This window comes from Gigantopelta aegis, chromosome 4 (assembly GCF_016097555.1).
Source record: "Gigantopelta aegis isolate Gae_Host chromosome 4, Gae_host_genome, whole genome shotgun sequence".
Classification (NCBI taxonomy): domain Eukaryota; kingdom Metazoa; phylum Mollusca; class Gastropoda; order Neomphalida; family Peltospiridae; genus Gigantopelta; species Gigantopelta aegis.
In genome coordinates this window covers 11,759,138-11,777,087 of record NC_054702.1, presented here as the reverse complement: position 1 = coordinate 11,777,087, position 17,950 = coordinate 11,759,138, and the positions used below count along the sequence as shown (strand labels likewise).

Genomic DNA, 17,950 nt, shown 5'->3' with positions numbered 1-17,950 from the left:
ACAGCCCAATGCAGGTGATGTTAGGAACAACAACCGGAAAAGGCGGCATCCGCCAGCAGTGGCAAGCCCGACACCAAGAAACCAACAGGAACTCGAGACGTAAGCCACGTCATATGCTGGTTCTGACAGGGTGGGAAGACGTAGCCACCAGGGATGCAGGTATTAGGTAACCTCCCAACGTATTGGAGTGTTATTAAAAATAACGAGCAACAACATTGTATGGGTGCATCCGTCAGAACACTGAACTAAACAGGCCCCTGAGTGTTTTCTGACCAGTACACCAAAAACCTGTTAGTCCAAATGTAGATTGTGCAAAGAAAAATGTTATCCAGACAAATGTTCCGGCACCAGTATGTGAAAGGTGCAAAAGAACAAATGTCTCAGCAGTCCTCAGCTGTCGATTCGAAGGACATCTCGGTGTGCAGCCTAGAATCCAACAGCAACCCTCAATGGCGACGAGGACGGCCATTGTCTGTGCAGCCACCACAGGACCCAGATGATGAAAGCCCTCGACATCCTCAGTGGAGACGTCCTTCAGGTAAAAGTTAACAAAGACGGAGTCTGTCGCTCAGAAACAGCCAGTGAGTATGTGCTGGATAGGAGTGTTACAGTGCAAAGACATGGTGGTGGTCAGTGCACGTTGGTCATGCAGATTTGAGGCAGAATGTGCAAGCAAACCTGCCGTGTGGTACGCCAACAGAATCGTAGATCCAATCCAAGGAGCCACAGTATTCTTGGTAACGACTGTTAAGTGCGTCTGGTGACAAGAAACGAACAACCTCGAACGGCACTGGCGAATGAGCGAGTCCTTTCAATATAGTGGTTCAGAGCTCGAACAGGACACAAAGCTAAGACTTCAGTATCAGCCGGACCCAGGATGGACGATAACTCTTGGACCACATACGTTCGCGGCATTTGATCAGGAAGCTGATTCTTCGCCACAAAGTTCATGAGGAACCCCAAGGTAACCGACTTGCATTCACGGTGAAACCGAACCAGGTCCACATAAAAGGCATGTAGTTCAGAAACATGAGCAGCTGTTGCGAACCCCAACAAGAAGTAACAGCTTTCAAGGAGGACTCTTTCATCGGCTCATAGGGTACCACAGTCAAGCTAGGACCTCAAAACCAGATTCAAGACCCACTTTGGAGGATGAAGCGATGAACTTGATCTTCTGATTGAAACCCATTAATCATCTTATGGATCTCCGAGATAGCAGATAACTTCGTACCAGTAGCAGGATCACGGACAGTAGCGAAGACCGAGACGTAACCCGCAATCGTTGAGCCCTTGAGATTCAAAGATGTACGGAGGTACACCAGGAAATCAGCCAGACAAGGTACAGGAACCGTCTGAGGCTGGAGTTGCTGCCACAGGTACCATCGGACATTGTATGCCGCAGTAGGAGATGATCGATGAGCCGTCAGAATTGCCGCTGTAGACTGGGAAGAAAAACCCTGCTTCTTCAGACCTATGGCAGTAAGATCCAAGCATGTAGCCGGCATAAGCATGGTTGCGGATGGTAGAGCCGAGATGTGGGATGCAGCAGCAGATGAACCCACTCTGGCAGAGGCAGCGAATGTACATCGGTGCGATCAACAGCAGACAACAGTAGTATTGTGGGAAGCCATATGCACCCATCTGATCCTAGCTGATGGCGAGAGCATTTAGGTCGATGGCATCTGGATCTGGAACTGGTGACACATAGACCCGAAGTTGAAGGTTGAACTTCGTGGCAAACAGGTCGATGTTCAGTGTCCAGAGACACTCGCACACCCATCGAAAAGCCTCCGGATGTAGCATCCACTCGGTTGATTGAGGAGATGACAGCCGGGATAAAAAGTCTGATAGGACGTTGGAGACCAACGAGACCGGCTTCTTCTGGAGACCACAGCCCGGACAATGTCTGGTGGTTGAGGTGACGCATCGGCGAATAGATGACTTCAGAGCGACTGGTAACCGGATCAGCAAATATTACTGAATGCATGGATTCAGAAACAACTGGATACGGCGAAGCTGGAGTCGACCTCGAAGCGTCAAAATTACTCTTGCAATGATACTTTATGAAACAGTAGTAGAGTGATGCAGGAACCAGGACATTGAAAACATTGATTCCGAGAAACAGTCAAGAGCCACCGACAGCGTAGCGACCCGCTACGCTATATGCCCGATTTACATGGAAGTGAAGCAACACAAACACCAACCGGCTAAAATCCACGGCCGTCACACCACCCGATGTGAGACATCAGCAGAGACAATCTAGACAGCATCGGTCAGAAACGCTGGCGGTAAAAACAGTGAACGTCAGTGAGTTGATAATCCACAATGAACCGTAGTAAAACGATCAGGGTTATAACCCTGTACCACGTGATGGCAACTGGATGACTTCCGGAACCAGCGGAAGTAGCGACTGTCTTGCATCGCCACCGGATATAGTGAACGATCTGCCGAATATCGCTGAACCTTCAGTGAGCAACATATGGACCAATGCACGGGGTCCCAACACAAATGACCGGACCAGTAGACCGTCTTCCTCACTAACCCGGAACGTTTGTAACGTCAAACCCCTTGGATATAGACCACAGGTCTGCCAAGATGTCCGGCTTGTGTTGAAAGTCAAGAATGGATCGCTTCAGGCAAGCCGGCATATCATCTGGCATCCTGCACCTGAGGAACTATGGTCACCAGGAAAACATCAAATAGGACAGTATGTCCAAACATCTACACTGAACTGAAGCCATCGACTGGACGTGCCAATCTGTAAGTTCTAGGAAGATGTCTGGTCCCGCCGGAAACAGCATCATCCAAGGCGGGCGCTACACTGTTGAAGGATAGGTTGAAGACGGGATACGTTCGTTGTGACGCCACAGACGAAGCCGACTCATGGAAACTGCGACATCGGATCAGTCATCAAAACAGAAACCTTCTAGAATAGTGCCAGTGGATGGTGCAGTGACGAAAACATCTCATACACCGCAGCGAGACAATCCCTCATGTGGTTCACTGCGTCCAGATCTTCTATCACGGAAGGCGCCGATGCATCATCTGGAAAATCACTCAGTAACCTGGCACAGGCAATTCAATCCGATGTACTGGCTGCAATTGGAAACACAGACCGTGGAGGAAACACAGACCGTGGATGGTCCCGTCAGGAGCCAGTATAAACCCTGAATGCCGGATCAGCTGCTGATCAGTGTGGACGGTCTGATGTACTGACTGCAAATGGAAACACGGACCGGCAGGAGCCGGTGGAACCCTGGACGCTGTACCACTTCGATCGATCATGGGATGATGGTACCGAAAGGTGAGCAGATGATGCAATCTTCCAGTTCGTTACAGGGCTCCGTCTGTTTGCTGGGAGAAGCGACTGCACGGGCCGGTTACTGGTAGCCGTGTAAACCGACAGGGGCCTGTGGCAGCCAACGATCGAATGTCGACATCTGCCGGTGGAACCTCCGTGGCGATCATCGGAACTGGACCCTTCTTGGCTGGAACCGGTGGATGGGCCAGCGACGGTAGCATCTCATATATGACAGCCAGACAGTCCCTCAGTAACAGGTGGGCTGCCGCATACAGATCTTCCAGCACCACAGGAACCGATACATCATCAGAAAAGTCAAGTAGCACCCGTGAACAGGCAACCCGGTCGCTCTGGTCATGGCCCAATGGAGAACTGGACCGTGGGCGGTCCCGTGTGGATACTGGAGAGCCGGATCGTGGATGGTCCCGTCTGGATACCATGGACCCCACATCTGCCGATAATTGTCATGGAGGAACCGATGGAGCCGCTGAATTCCGTGGTGAATAGCTTCGGCTTCGACCACTACAGTGATCCTTGGACCCTCGCACCCACACCTTTGAAGATGGGTCAGAAACAGCGATCAAAAGATCCGTGGATCCGTAGGTCCTGGAGTTGTACTAGGTACTGCTTCCGATGAAGGGGGGGGGGGGGGGGGGGGAACAAGACCCCTCCCCTGCAGGTCGAGGATCTGCCCTGGAAGCAACCGCTGTCATCGATGTACAATATCAGTGTGTCCGCTACTGTGTCGGCTATGGAAGACGCCATAGATCCCGCCGGTGTAGAGTCAGTCTTCTTGGATCTGGTTGACAAAATTTCAAGTAGATCGCAAACTCTTACTCTGACAGCTGAAAGCAAGCGTCACATCTAGTCTGCAAAGAGCAGGGGATTTGACACGAGGGACACAGCTCACTTCCGGCAACGAGTACAGGATATTTGCCAAGAAGCACAAACATCAGACATAGAAAAATAATATAAAATCATTAACACAAAACCGGTAACAGGGCTGCCATCTTTGCAAAGGCTGACCACGTAACGTTAACCGGCACAACAATTTTGGTAGAAGCACACTGAAAACAAGTGTTTACGCCAAAATAATACAACGATAAACATAACAACAAAGACAACGGTTACAAGAGTGTTGAACTCGGAAATTACTAGTATTCGAAATGGTAAATAATTATCTCTGTTCAAAGAGAAATAAAAGACAACCATAAAAAACACAAAGCAGGTAACAGGACCGCCATCTTTGCAAATGGCGACCACACAACATTCACCAGTAACAATAATTTTGGTAGAAAAAACACACTTGAAAACAAATGTTTACACCAAAATAGTACAACGAGAAACAACAACAATGACAGAAACGAATCGGTCAAATACACAAATAGTTATCACACAAAAACCCAAGTTTGACTCCAAGAACAGAGCCAAAAGAAACACATCCGACCAGTATAGTGTAGAGAAAAAGACAGAAGCTATAGTCACATGACCGGAACTACAAGGCAGTAGAAGATTTAGGCCATCCCATTATCTGTTGGGATGCTCGGACCAGTCCACTAGCGGAGGGGGGGGGGGGGGGAATGCACTTGTTTGAGGACAGGTAATATTGAAAAGAAAGGACTAAACACAACACAAATGTTTGAGAAAGTTACTAGTCCTCACAGATAACTTCCACTAGCCCAGACCAAAATTCACTAGCCGGGACTGAGGGCAAATGGATTTGTCAAACAATGACTTTAATGTTCATCTAAACATGAAAGTATTTAAATTAAAAATGTTCAATTATTTTAAAATTCTTTTCATTTAATTACTCTATGATGAACATCATAGCTGCATGCAACTATAAACCAATTAGTTTCATTGATGTAAGACTTATTGTTTGTGAGAAACGGTTCTAAATGCGACGTTTTAATGTTGAGCAAAGCACAAATATATGATAATTATAGGCATATGGGCTCTCATTTTTGTTGTGGGACAGGCTGATTTTTGCCCCCCCCCCCCCCCCCAAAAGCTCAAATTAAACGAAAATACCAGAATCTGGATAACAACATTTATTCATATTAGCATTACCGATAAGCAGCTAAATAGGGTTGCAAACATATCACCACATATTTTTACTTGGATTACAACTAATTTTGTGGGTAGGATAATGGAAATATTCTAAACTATCGAATTCCGTCACACATCACTTCCACTCTATTTTTAAGCACTGCACAACCACGAACCTTAATTCAACTAACTAAGCCTTGATCGATCCAAATAGAAAATGAGGGTGGAAAAACGTTTTAAAGTGTTTTTGTCCCTTGTACAGTATAGTGGTAATTCTATTATTGCATACAGAAACCATATTCAAAGGTTATAATAGATGAAAACCTGTATAAATGAAGAGACTAGACTTGACAGATCGGTAATGACTGTCGTGTAAATTAGTTTTGTCTATATTTAGTTAAAAGTCACATGACTGACACTCTTATGGGGGGGGGGGGAGGTATGAAAGGCTGTTTGTGTCAGATCCACAATTGTTATTGAGAAACAACATTAGTTGCTTTTTCTTCTTTTTTCAGCCACCTATAAAAGTTGAAAAGCATGACTGTTTACAAAGCATCTAACAAAAATCAAATCTAAAACAAACTCTAAAGAACAAAAGAGCAAGGGGAGAAATCTCGAACACACTGGTGCTGGTCGACAACCAATGTTCATCAAAAACGTGTAGATATATATTCATAATTCATTTATATTTGCTTCATTGATAATCTCTTGTTCTTGTTTCCTCAATTTTATGACAGATGTGGTCTTCCATACATTCCGCATTTGTGACATACACATGGGACGGATTTCGTTGGTGTTACATATATTTTTTTTTACAAATATTGACTTCCTGGTAGGAATTTTACATTTATTGACAACAAAGGTAAGTAATTACAAAAAATTTATTATTAGTTTACTTGGTATTGGACAAGGTAGACAATGATGTCGTTAAATTTATCCGGTTATTGGATTGAACATGCAGAGATACATAATGAAAAGATTTCAGGCTGACTTATTTTGCCTGAATATCTCTAGTTTTTTCCTGAATTTTGGAATTTGCTCTAGCACTGGGGGTACAGTAGCCTCCCGCTACCCCTGTCCCCTCTAAACAAATTATTTTCACATACATTGTGATGAGCATCCATAGCAACAACTATAAAACAAGTTTCATCAAACTATGATATTGTAGTTTGTGAGAAATGGGGCTAAATACAAAACATTAACTTTAAGCCAACTGCAATTAATTAAGTTTTAATTATTTTCACATTCACAAGTTTCATTGAGCTAGGACTTACAATTTCTGAAAAACTGATGTGAATGTGAAACTAAAATACTTAAAGGTGAGATACCCCCCCCCCCCCCCAAAAAAAAAAACCCACCAAAAAAACCACACCCCATCATTGCTTGACCATAAATTTTACATTAACAAATGAAACGTTTACATACTTCCTGTACGGATTACATGCAGCCACTATCTTAAGTTTGTCAGACAGCTGTAATGGTTGACCATCCATCGTCCCATCACACATGATTTCCTTGATCAGACCAATCGACTCTGTTGTGTTGGCCTCGTCAAAGAACAGAACGGTGTACATGTGTGCATTGATCTTTGCATTGGCTTGAGCAAGCCGTTCTGCTTTGTGAACTTTCTTGATAATATCATCAGCTGTGATACCACCATGGATCTGAACAAAGAAATTCTAAAATTGTTATGAAGTCAGGTGTATTGCTTTTTAAAACATTCTATAAGGTGTTTATCCAGATTGTGGTTTTAGTTGCCATTAATAAACAGAAACAAAGAATGAATAAAAAAAAGTTCTGGCAGACAATGAAGTGGTTAATTTTAACGGTAGATTAAGTCATGATATTTATTTCTTAAGAAAATGTTACGTAAACTGCATACGAAAATTATACATTTTTGTTATTTTCTAAAAATTCCATCTCTCCTTCAAATGGGAAAATGAAGCTGTACAACAGTAAACTACTTGTGGAGAATGAAACAAGGTTTGTAAGTAAACTATAGTTAATTAGATAGACAATCTATCTGTAATGTTCTGGCTCAACAAACTCATTTAAAAAATGATAGTGGCTTTTATTCATACTAGACTTGTTGTCTGCTTAGCCATGCCGTAACCCTGAATACATTTCTGGGCTCTGTTATATTAGCACTTCCAGTAATAGTAACTAAACAATAATAGTTTCTATATCGCTATTGGTATTAATGCTATAAACATTACACTATTAAGTGCTGAAACAATATGATTGGTATGTGATTAATGATTACATTACCTTCATGATGACCATGTTTTCAACCTCAATTCCAGGAGGACGCTGAAGGGAACACAGGAACTTGACCAGTCTAGTTTTCCCACATCCTGTTTCACCCATGATTAACACAGGGATGTTACATCTGAAAATATTACATACATGTTTTAAAATGAAACTCTTGTACAAACAAATTAAAATTTAAAGTTAAAGATACAAAATGATCTCTCCATCTTATAATAATGTTTCCTACTGCAAAATAATAAACAGCTACAATTTTGACAAACATCAAAATATGTTATCTTCATGTAACAATTGTGAGTATTTTTTTAAAAATCCAATATCTGTGAACAGTGAAAAAGACATCCTAAACTTTGATCCTTAATAGCAAATTAATTTAGCACATTTGATTTGATGTAACATAGATTAACACATGCATTTAAAGAGTATTGAAGAATGGTGCATCACAGACAGAAACATAATCTGAATAGTTTATTCTAAATGACTAAGTAATATAAATATACTCAAGATTGCTACTTTAAACTGTCTGCATCTTCATTTCAATATAATAATTTTTATCAATATACACATGTACTTAAACAAATGAGGTACTATAAAGACATATCTGTTCCAAAATAAAGTACACCATATATTTTTGTAAAGAACATTAACTGATAATAACAAATGCTTGAAAAATCAAAAAGACACAAACAAAAATCAAAACAGGTTTCTTTTTTACCTAAAATACAAACATTCAAGAACAGAATTCAAATGTTGTATATTAATACTGCTCATGTATAAAAGAGTGTTCTATCAATTTACAAATGTTACAAAAGGTTAAACAAAATTCAGACATACATGTATTTAAACTAATTGTTCCAATGAATTCAAGTTGAATCGCAGACATTTCAATGTAAAATAAAATTAAAGTAAACCACTGTCTGTGAATTTATTGGGTGTTGTTTCAAAAAATTATGAGTTTAAATATCTCAGTGTACCTGAATCTCATGAAGATAGCCAGAATTTTTTTGGCATTGTCTGTAGTCAGTTCATATGTTGGATCTGGGTCATAGTAATAGTCAAATCCTGGTGCTATTACACTGTAGAGCTTCTCTAAACGTTCCATCCTGGTAGTAAAAAAACATTTTAAAAAGCCCACAGTAAATATTAGTGGAGCAGATACATGTATGTAATAAAATTGAGATGAATTGTGGCTATTGTGGTAAAAGCACCAAAATTAGTATAAATCATGTTTGATATATGCAAAATGATTTAGATATAGTGCAATAAATGTGGAAAATCCAAGATGGCCACCAGACGAAAAGACAAAATCTCTTAAGTTGCATATCTTCGGTAATTTATGACATAAAAATATGAATGAACTGTCTAAATTGTCAACCATAAGGAATTCAATACTATCATTATTTAGTTTTTAAAACACAGAAAACATTTGAAAAGGACAAATATATTGTGAAATGGGCAGCCCCCAATATCAAGAATGGCATTTTTCTTAGTCATATTAAAACTTTGACAGTCACTATTTGAAATGGTAAGTAAAGAAGCAGTATTGAGTTCACTCTGACATATGTATTAGTTTAGCAATCGTGAACAGTGTCTGATCCACAGAAACCTATCCAGGGTTTAACAAATTAACAGTATGCTGGACAACATCCATTGAATGATAAATCATAGCCAGTCTTAGAATCATCAGGGAACAATGGTAAAAGTGAGTTGATGCCGACATTATAGTTGCCTGGTTGCAGTGCATTTGCATGAAATTGGATCCATAATGCTATGAGCATGCAGCTGACTTTCTTCTCATCTTCGAGGGCAGCCTTTAGAGAAGGGGCATCACCTGTGAGAGTACCTTCTATGGAAGGGATGAGAGGATCCTTGTTCCTCAAGGTAACAGGGATCAAATTTGTGTACAATTCTGGTAGTGGTTGGATAATATTTATTGGAAATCCATTCTTCAGTGTAGCTCTTTCACGTTCAACACCATGAGACCCTGATGTATGATTTTGAAAGAGGGATATGCCTGTACCATGAAACACATCAGTAGCAGTCGCTGAACTGGGATTGTGGTCAATGTTATCAACTGCAGCTGTGGTGAACAGATTCTTTCTAAGATAAATGGAAAAACTACGCGATCGGTTTCATATTGCTCACATGCTGACACTGCCACGTGTGTGGAGATATCAATAACTCTATCATACGAAATTGATAATCCTAGATGAAGTAAGGGATCCACAAGTTCACGTTTACATGTATAGTGCACTGTCTTATGCCCAATTTTGATGTTCCATGGGAATTTTTTGAAGAAAGCAAATGACCATCATAAATCGATTTATTATGCCTCACAGATGAAGAAAATTGTTGGTGCCAGTCTTGTATTTTTTGCAAGGAGCCATTAATTAATGAATTTCGCATTTATCTAAATTTGACCATAGCACACTTATTTCTCGTCCAATCTTCACAAAGTAAAGCTATAGTCATTTCACAGTGTTTATTAAATTTTCTTTTGTTAAGGTATGTTTTGATATAATTCAAAGGTACATGTAGTAGGCCAAGACATGAAACATTCAGTTTCCTTAATGTATCAAATTAAAGGTACTAACCAGCAGGTAACCCTTGTTATTAGACACTGTAAAATGCATTTGGCTATTACATTTCTTACCATTAAAGTATTTGTAATAGCGTCAAGAAAAAGTATGTACCTCGGCAACATTGTAAAGTCTGAATATATACTTGTGCAGTTCGTGTTAGTGGTAATTTATCGGATCATTTTTGTTTTCACCTAAACATCCCGAAATTAATTCTGATACACTGGTTATTGTTGTCTGAAATTTTAATAGACTACTGTGCATACATATAAGATTCCAAAACATTAATGATGTCTTGAGCCATTACTTAATTTACTTGTATCAGCAACTGTTTGCTTGGTCATATCGTTTGAATAATTGAACAAGTTTTAAAAAGATAGTCTTTCTTCTTTCTTTCTTTTTTCTATGTGGCTTTGGTGCCATAAATGCATGAAATCCTGGAAGCACTTTCAGGGATAACTTGTATTAAATTAGCTTGAAGGATGCCCCTCAAGAACAGTTTGTCTTGTATCTCCACAAAAATCTTAGAACCTGTTTGCTTTCAAACTACAGCTAGACCCTTCAGAAAGCTAGTTACCTTAGCAATAGTCAGAGGAAGCTACATTATCACAATAATTAATTTGATACTACTGTTTAAGTACTCTGTCTAATATATTTCACACAATTCACAAATGACACAGCATTCCTAGCGATGATTAAAATATTCATGATCATATATTTTAAGCCAAAACATAAATATGTGCTAGGTAACCTGACAGAGATAGACACACATAAACATGCGCATCCGTGTGTGTACACACACACACACTCACACACAACAAACATTCACCTTGAGCATTCCATATACTTTCTGGTTCTTATACAACAGGAACATCTGTTGGAGAGAGTAACTATTTTTCAGAACATTTTCAAAGATTCTAATGAGGTATTGAAACAGACATTTGCTAACTTAGCTTAGGTAAAGAACCAGTTCTGGATAAAATAACAATGATTTAGAATGATCCAAAAAACTAACACTCAAACGAGCTGCATTTGTATGAAAATGTAATGACATGCTTTCATTTTCACCAGTGATTTTTATGTCAATGAATTTACAATAATAACATAAGACCAAATTGATGAAGAAATCGAAGTTGGTAGGGGGTTCAAATCAAGTGTATAAAATTAAAATAGGCGAAAACATTCAGATGTCCATTACACCAGTAAAATACTCCAAACATCACAGGGCATCTTCTGAAATGTTCTCTCTATCCTCAAAACTCTCTGAATAATGCAACGAATGAACTTGCTACTATACTACTTTCTACACTAAGCTGTCACTGATACAATGGATTCCAGTACAGTGCATCATCCAAGAAACAAAGGAAGCAGATACGCTAGCAGAGAGGGGGGGGGGGGGATTTCAAATGCCCCAAGATAAGCAACTAATCACATATGAGGAAATTAAGACTTCAGTAAAGTGGTCTTGTAAGAGGTGACGGCTACAACTACCAGGCCATATAGCAAGGACAGCTACCACACATGTTCCAGAGAAGACCAGGCAATGAACTACCCACTGTAATTCCAGTTACCACATGTATACAAACTTCCAAGTGGAAAAACCAAGAATGTATCATTGTGCAATATTTTCCCACCTACTAGGGTCAGATAAATCCTTGATTAAGATACTATTTGCTTCATGGAGAACCTGTGATGAACAGCAATATTTGTCCGAATATGGAATAAAAATAGCTGTGATGATATGCACTTATGAATCACTGTAAAAACAGACACTACAATAAAGTGTAGCTGGAAATGCAAACACAAAATTCCTTTGTTTATTCAAGGAGGGGCAAATATTCTAGTAGTCAATTCCTCTTGTTCCTGGTTTGTAGCCAAGATACAGAGTGGCTATAGTACTAGCTCTCCCTCGACTACATGGCGTTATGTGAATTACATTTACTGTTGACCGGGACAAAATACTGTTCTATTATACAAGTTGCATGGTACCAAAGAAGTGAAGTTCCATGTCAAAGTTCGAGGTGCACCATCAAATCTTTAAGCGTAAAAACAGCTGTGGGTGTGATTGGTAGTAATATGTGACATTGATTATTTGTGCAAATCCATTGACAATAAATAAATACAATTTTATTTGTTATACAGTTGTTATGCAGTATATACCAGATGTGAGGTGCCACACTTTTTATTGCTGTATTTCCTGGGTGTGTTAATACGCTGCTTATATCAGTTTCATCAGTAAACGTTAACATTATCAGCAATGGGAATTGATTTGGTCTATTAGAACCTACAAGAAACAGAGGAATGATGTTCTATTCATTGAATAAAGCAAAATTGTGCAAGCGATGATGTTTGTTACCAACAGATTGTATTAAAATATACCAAAACTTCAATTAGACCCTCCCCATCACCCTAAAATGGCCACAGGTTTAGTATATATATTTAGTATGAATATAGTCTATTTAAGCTATTTAGTCTGATCATTTTAACATCTTGTTTGTGAAGATTGACCCAGAAATAAGAGTTTTATTATTCATTTTAGATTATTGAAGAATTCAAAATGGCCACCATATTTCACGACGTCATTATGATGCCTGGCCAAAAATTCAAAACTGGCACCAACAATTTTCTTAATCTGTGAGGAATAATAAACTGATTTATGATGGTTGTTTGCTTTCTTTAAAAAAATCCCACAGGAGACCACAAGGCAGGAGACTAGTATGTCCATAGTGGATTCTCTCTGTCCCGACTGTGGTAGTCACTAGTTAGACTAGTGCATGTCTGGTGTCTCCTCACATGACTGTTAAACTGTAATAACTGAGCCATACTAAGTACTGCTTGCCTTACTGTCTTTGTATTATTATTCTTTATATTTGTTCCAATGTAACCAATGATGTTGGAACAGCTTCTTCCCGGCAGCTTTTTTTAATGACCCATCGAAAGTTGCCTTTTTAAGAACATACAATGTATCTCAGCATATCATAGCGTCATCATTACAGTTGTCCAAGCTTGCTTCTCTCAGAAGAGGTCCAACACCATCGTCAAAAGTCATCAAGATATCATGGCCTTGCTTGTAAGCACGCAGACCAGGCACATTAGCAAGGATACATTCTTTGAAATTAGTAAGAATATGCTCAAGTGAACTCAACTTGATATATTTACTCCAAGATCAGCAAATGAGCAACTGAATTTTCAGCAAAATTCATCTCTTTTATGTATTCTATAAGTTCAACCAGAGCAATTCCATGTGAAAATCCATCTGTATTTGTTTTCTTGTCATTCTCAATCTTCCTACTGCTGGCTTTGTACAATTTTATTAGGCAATCAGAATATTTGGCATCCTGTGTGACAAGATCACCAGAACTAAGTTGTGCAATTAGTTTTTGATCTTGTAGTCTCAATGCACATTGACGCAATCATTTTTTGGTGTCACAGCTTCATGTAGAGGTTGTGAATCTGTTCCAGATTTGTCACAAGAGAAACATCTGAAACATTGAGGGTATTTATGTTTCATTGCCTGTGGGTGTATATATGGCCGACTTCCTGCCTCACTTGTACATGCAGCAAATCCCTTTACACTTGCCAGTCGACTGGCTGAACACTTTAGATGACAGGATGGATGCTAACAATCATGATTTCTGGACAAAGTAGCTGCAAGGCCATCACCTACATCAAGCATGGATATGTCAACTGGTTCAACTCATGAAGTTCACAAAATTTGGTCAAATTGCCACTCAAACCCAGCTCCCATACATGTTCGTTTGGAAGTTGCTGGGTACTGAAGTGGTGCTGTAGAATGTTCTTGACACAAGGCACACAAGGTTCAATCAATGACATCAAGTGAGGATGAAGATGACTGCAGACTGCTTACACCCTTCTTTGCTGGCATGATGAGGGTTACATAATAGTATGTTTCATTTTCTGAAGAAAAAAACACCCCAGAAATTAATGCATGTGAGTAGGGACATATGTACATGTAATTCTGTAGAAATTTCATGTTAATTTTTGGAACCAATGATTATTGCAATTATGGTATGTAATTAAAACAAATATGGAACCATTTTTTGTAATCGCATTCAAGGTCATGTTCAACTTCAGTATACAAACTTAACATACAGCATTAATCTGAGAGAAACTTATTTCAGAAAAAAATATGTTAGATGTCTGAAGTCTGTATTAACAAGTAATTGCCATTTAGAAAATAGTATTCTAGAAAAAAGTTAATTAATATTCTTTATAATGAGTAATTTAATGTTTTATAAATGTTTAATACTTGTCTAGTAAGTCTTTAAATGTGTATTTTGTGTTTTATGATATAAGCAAGCATTACTCATCTGTATACAGTAAAAAATCCACTTCATTTTACTGAACATTGTCCCATAGGTTTAAATCCAAAGAAGCACTTCCTGTACTACTTAAAAGATAACATATTTCTATTTAATATGCAACTTCTGATGTTACCCATGAGTTTAATCATTCTTAACAAATTTAATATCAGTAATAACATATTTAAATTAAAAACAATTGTTGCAATTAAAGGCAATGAAACGAGACATTATTGTTATTAAATTTACTTACATTACACTATAACATATATATATGTGTGTGTGTGTGTGTGTGTTTTGTGTGCGTGTGTTTTTAGGAATGAAATTTTAAAATTCCATAACAATCAACAACAAAAACAAAATTACATAACAACAAACAAATAACAAAAGCCAATCAAACAAATGATCATGATTTAATGTATTTTGCATTGGATTCCTTGGATGTCAAAACCTAGTAAAGACATTTCATTCATATTTTCATGTCATAATATGCCAAAGGTATTATACGTAGCAGCCATCTTTGATTTTCCCCTTTTGTGAGCGCCAGGGGAAATATTCAGCTTGGCACTATATCTGAAATCATTTAGAACATGTTAAACATTATATATGCCAATTTTGGTGCTATTAACATATTTGCCCCACTATAGACAATTTTTTATATAGTTAGAAACATCATATGTGTTAAAAACTTAGTAAAATTACCAACACTTCAAACTTCTTGCATCCATTGTTAATATTATTTAACCGTAACATATTATTTTTTACTTTTGATCCTTATACCAAGCAAATATTTGTGAGATCTCTAAAGTATCATACATATAAGCTGGTAAGTATTGTTTGAAAGCAACGAAAGCTAGTTTTTTCAGTTCCCAGTATTTTTGTCAAACACTTTTAATTTGTCACCAACCTTTGACGAAATGAATGAATATGGATATTTTACAACATCCCAGCACAAATAGTACACAGGCTACTGAATATTAAACAAAGGTAAGTATACATGAATGAAGTGATTACCAAATCAATATAAAAATAAAAAAGTTAAATTAAAACAGTATAAAGAACTGTGTAAAAATATAAATATCACAAGTAAATTAAAATTTAGAAGAAAAAATCTAAATCTTTCAAATATTTTAATACTACTTCAGGAAAGAACCATACTGTTACAATCATCATGTTAAATTTAAAAGATATATTGATTAATGTTATGTTTAAAATCAGTTTGACTGAAATACCCAGTATATTATGTAGGCTAAAACCTCTGATACGTACTACATGTGCATATTAAGTGACATGGATTGTGCAACTGATATTAACAAACTTAATACTATGTGTATACATGCAAACAATATTAGACTTATTCATAACCTAAATATGCTTATTCTAAAACTTTAATACTAATAATAATAATAAAATTCTTTATTTTCAGAGGGTAAACACATTCACTACAAGTGACTGGTCTCCCATGAGGCCCTCTCTAATCTATACATGATATTATACATACATACATTAAAAAAAAACCCATCAACATACATGTAATATGTATAGCATGAGGAACAATAGCACATATTGAATATAAATAATATTTATTAAATCTAATTATTGTTAAGCAAACTTGAGTCAGTGGATAACTCAATACATCATAATTATTTAACCAAACACATCAAAATCAACAACAAAGGTATATCTTAAAATTGATTATTATTTGAATAGTGCTTAAAATAACTGGATTTGAATGAGGCGAGGGATTGAGAATATTTTATCTTTGAAGGTAGTGTGTTTTTCCACAGTTTAGCTCCCCTGCATGAAAAACTATGGCGATAAAATTCTGTTCTTGGTTTTAATTCATAAAGATGATTATGTTGAGTTGACCCTCAGATTTAAGGAGTGAATTCTGAAGTTGTTTGAAACATTGTTTCTATCGATTATGATAGAGATAGTTTGTTGAGGGACTTTGTAGACAAACTGGCAGGTTCTAAAGTCAATTCTCTCTTTGATTTTAAGCCCATTTGAGAGAGCTGATTATTTCTGCAGTGGACGTTTCTTAGCTTTTTTCGTTAATAAGTCTTGCAGCTTGATTTGGATTTTTGTAAGTTGTTCCTATAGAATGTTTTGAACAGGTTCCCCAAATTGTGGAGCAATAGTCTAAGTGAGGTAATAATTGTAAGAGCTGTAGAATATTAATCTGGTTTTTTGGTCAAGATATTTTCTGTTTTGTCGAAAAATGTATAATAAATAAGAAGATTTTTTAATAATGGCATTTATGTGGTTAGCCCATTTCAGTGTTGGGTCAATGTGTACACCAAGATATATCAGCTATAAAACAATGCATTATTAAAGTTGTGGTTGGGAAGTGGTAGTTCTCCTAAAGATAAGCACCTGATCATAGAAGTGTAACAAAACGATAAAATCGGAAACTGAAATATTTGGTTGTCCGCTGTATTTACGGAAAATAGCGAATAAAATACGGAGTTATAGTGCGTGGTGAAGTCTGATTGGCTATTACAAAGTTGTCAGATGCCATGCTTTTGAAGTAAAAGTCACTCCGAATTTCAGTTGTTGTGTTTTCACTTTCCAGGTTAGTAAAACACAATGTACAGAAGACCTACATACGTCCAACACCTTGGCAAAACACAGTTTATGTAAATATATGTATAAACAAGTTGACATGTCCACGTTACAATTTGATGTTTTGTTAATAAAATGGTTATCAAGCGAACAATGAGTCGTCATGACCTTGGGGGTTGGTACAAGTTTATGTTAGGATTATATTTTAAGTACATTCTAAGTTTATGGTTTATGGGAAAATCGATTTGTATTGCTCCCAAAATACTTTATTAACTATGATACATTGTAATTTGTTGGATAGTAATATTGTATGTTTGTACTCGATGTTAAGACAAGACGGAAAGAACTTGATGAATACATGTAATTGCGCTTGTTGACTGATAGCGTATTGTGTAGGTCGAATCGTGATCTATATGATTGGTCAAGAATTACAGTCTACGGTTATCAAGGGAAGGTAAATTTTATATGTTTCGGGAAGGGAAATACGACAATTTCAGTCTAGAGTTATAAGGGAAGTCACTCTACTGGTTACATTTTAATGGTTCTGAATAGAAACTGAAGGGGTGGTTTCAGGTATTTAGATTATTTGAATTAATTGATCAAATAGGTTTGCGACTAATGTCTATTCGTTAGATAAGCTGCTGAAGTTAATTGATTAAGAGTTTAACCCCATATGGGTTAAAGTAGAGATTGAATATGTAGTTTAATGTCATGATTTTGTTGAATATGAAGAGTTAACCCCATATGGGCTAAAGTGAAGATTGATTATTGGGATATTTTTGTTGACAGAATGACTGTTGTTTATGGTCATGTAATGTATCAAGTCCTATTGTGGAAACTGATTGTTTAGTCATCCCCTCGAGTGC

The 17,950-nt window shown here is 37.7% G+C and overlaps 1 protein-coding gene across 1 annotated transcript in view; it reads right to left on the bottom strand.

Annotated features, from left to right (window-relative positions):
• LOC121372402 (E3 ubiquitin-protein ligase rnf213-alpha-like) overlaps positions 1-17,950 on the bottom strand; it is a 46,089-nt gene that overhangs the window by 20,641 nt on the left and 7,498 nt on the right. The window contains exons 5-8 of the mRNA XM_041498708.1: positions 13,357-13,535; positions 8,593-8,721; positions 7,619-7,739; positions 6,776-7,014 (exon numbers count right to left, since the gene is read on the bottom strand). Coding sequence (XP_041354642.1) covers positions 6,776-7,014; positions 7,619-7,739; positions 8,593-8,721; positions 13,357-13,535 — 668 coding nt within the window. The remainder of the gene's footprint in view (positions 1-6,775; positions 7,015-7,618; positions 7,740-8,592; positions 8,722-13,356; positions 13,536-17,950) is intronic.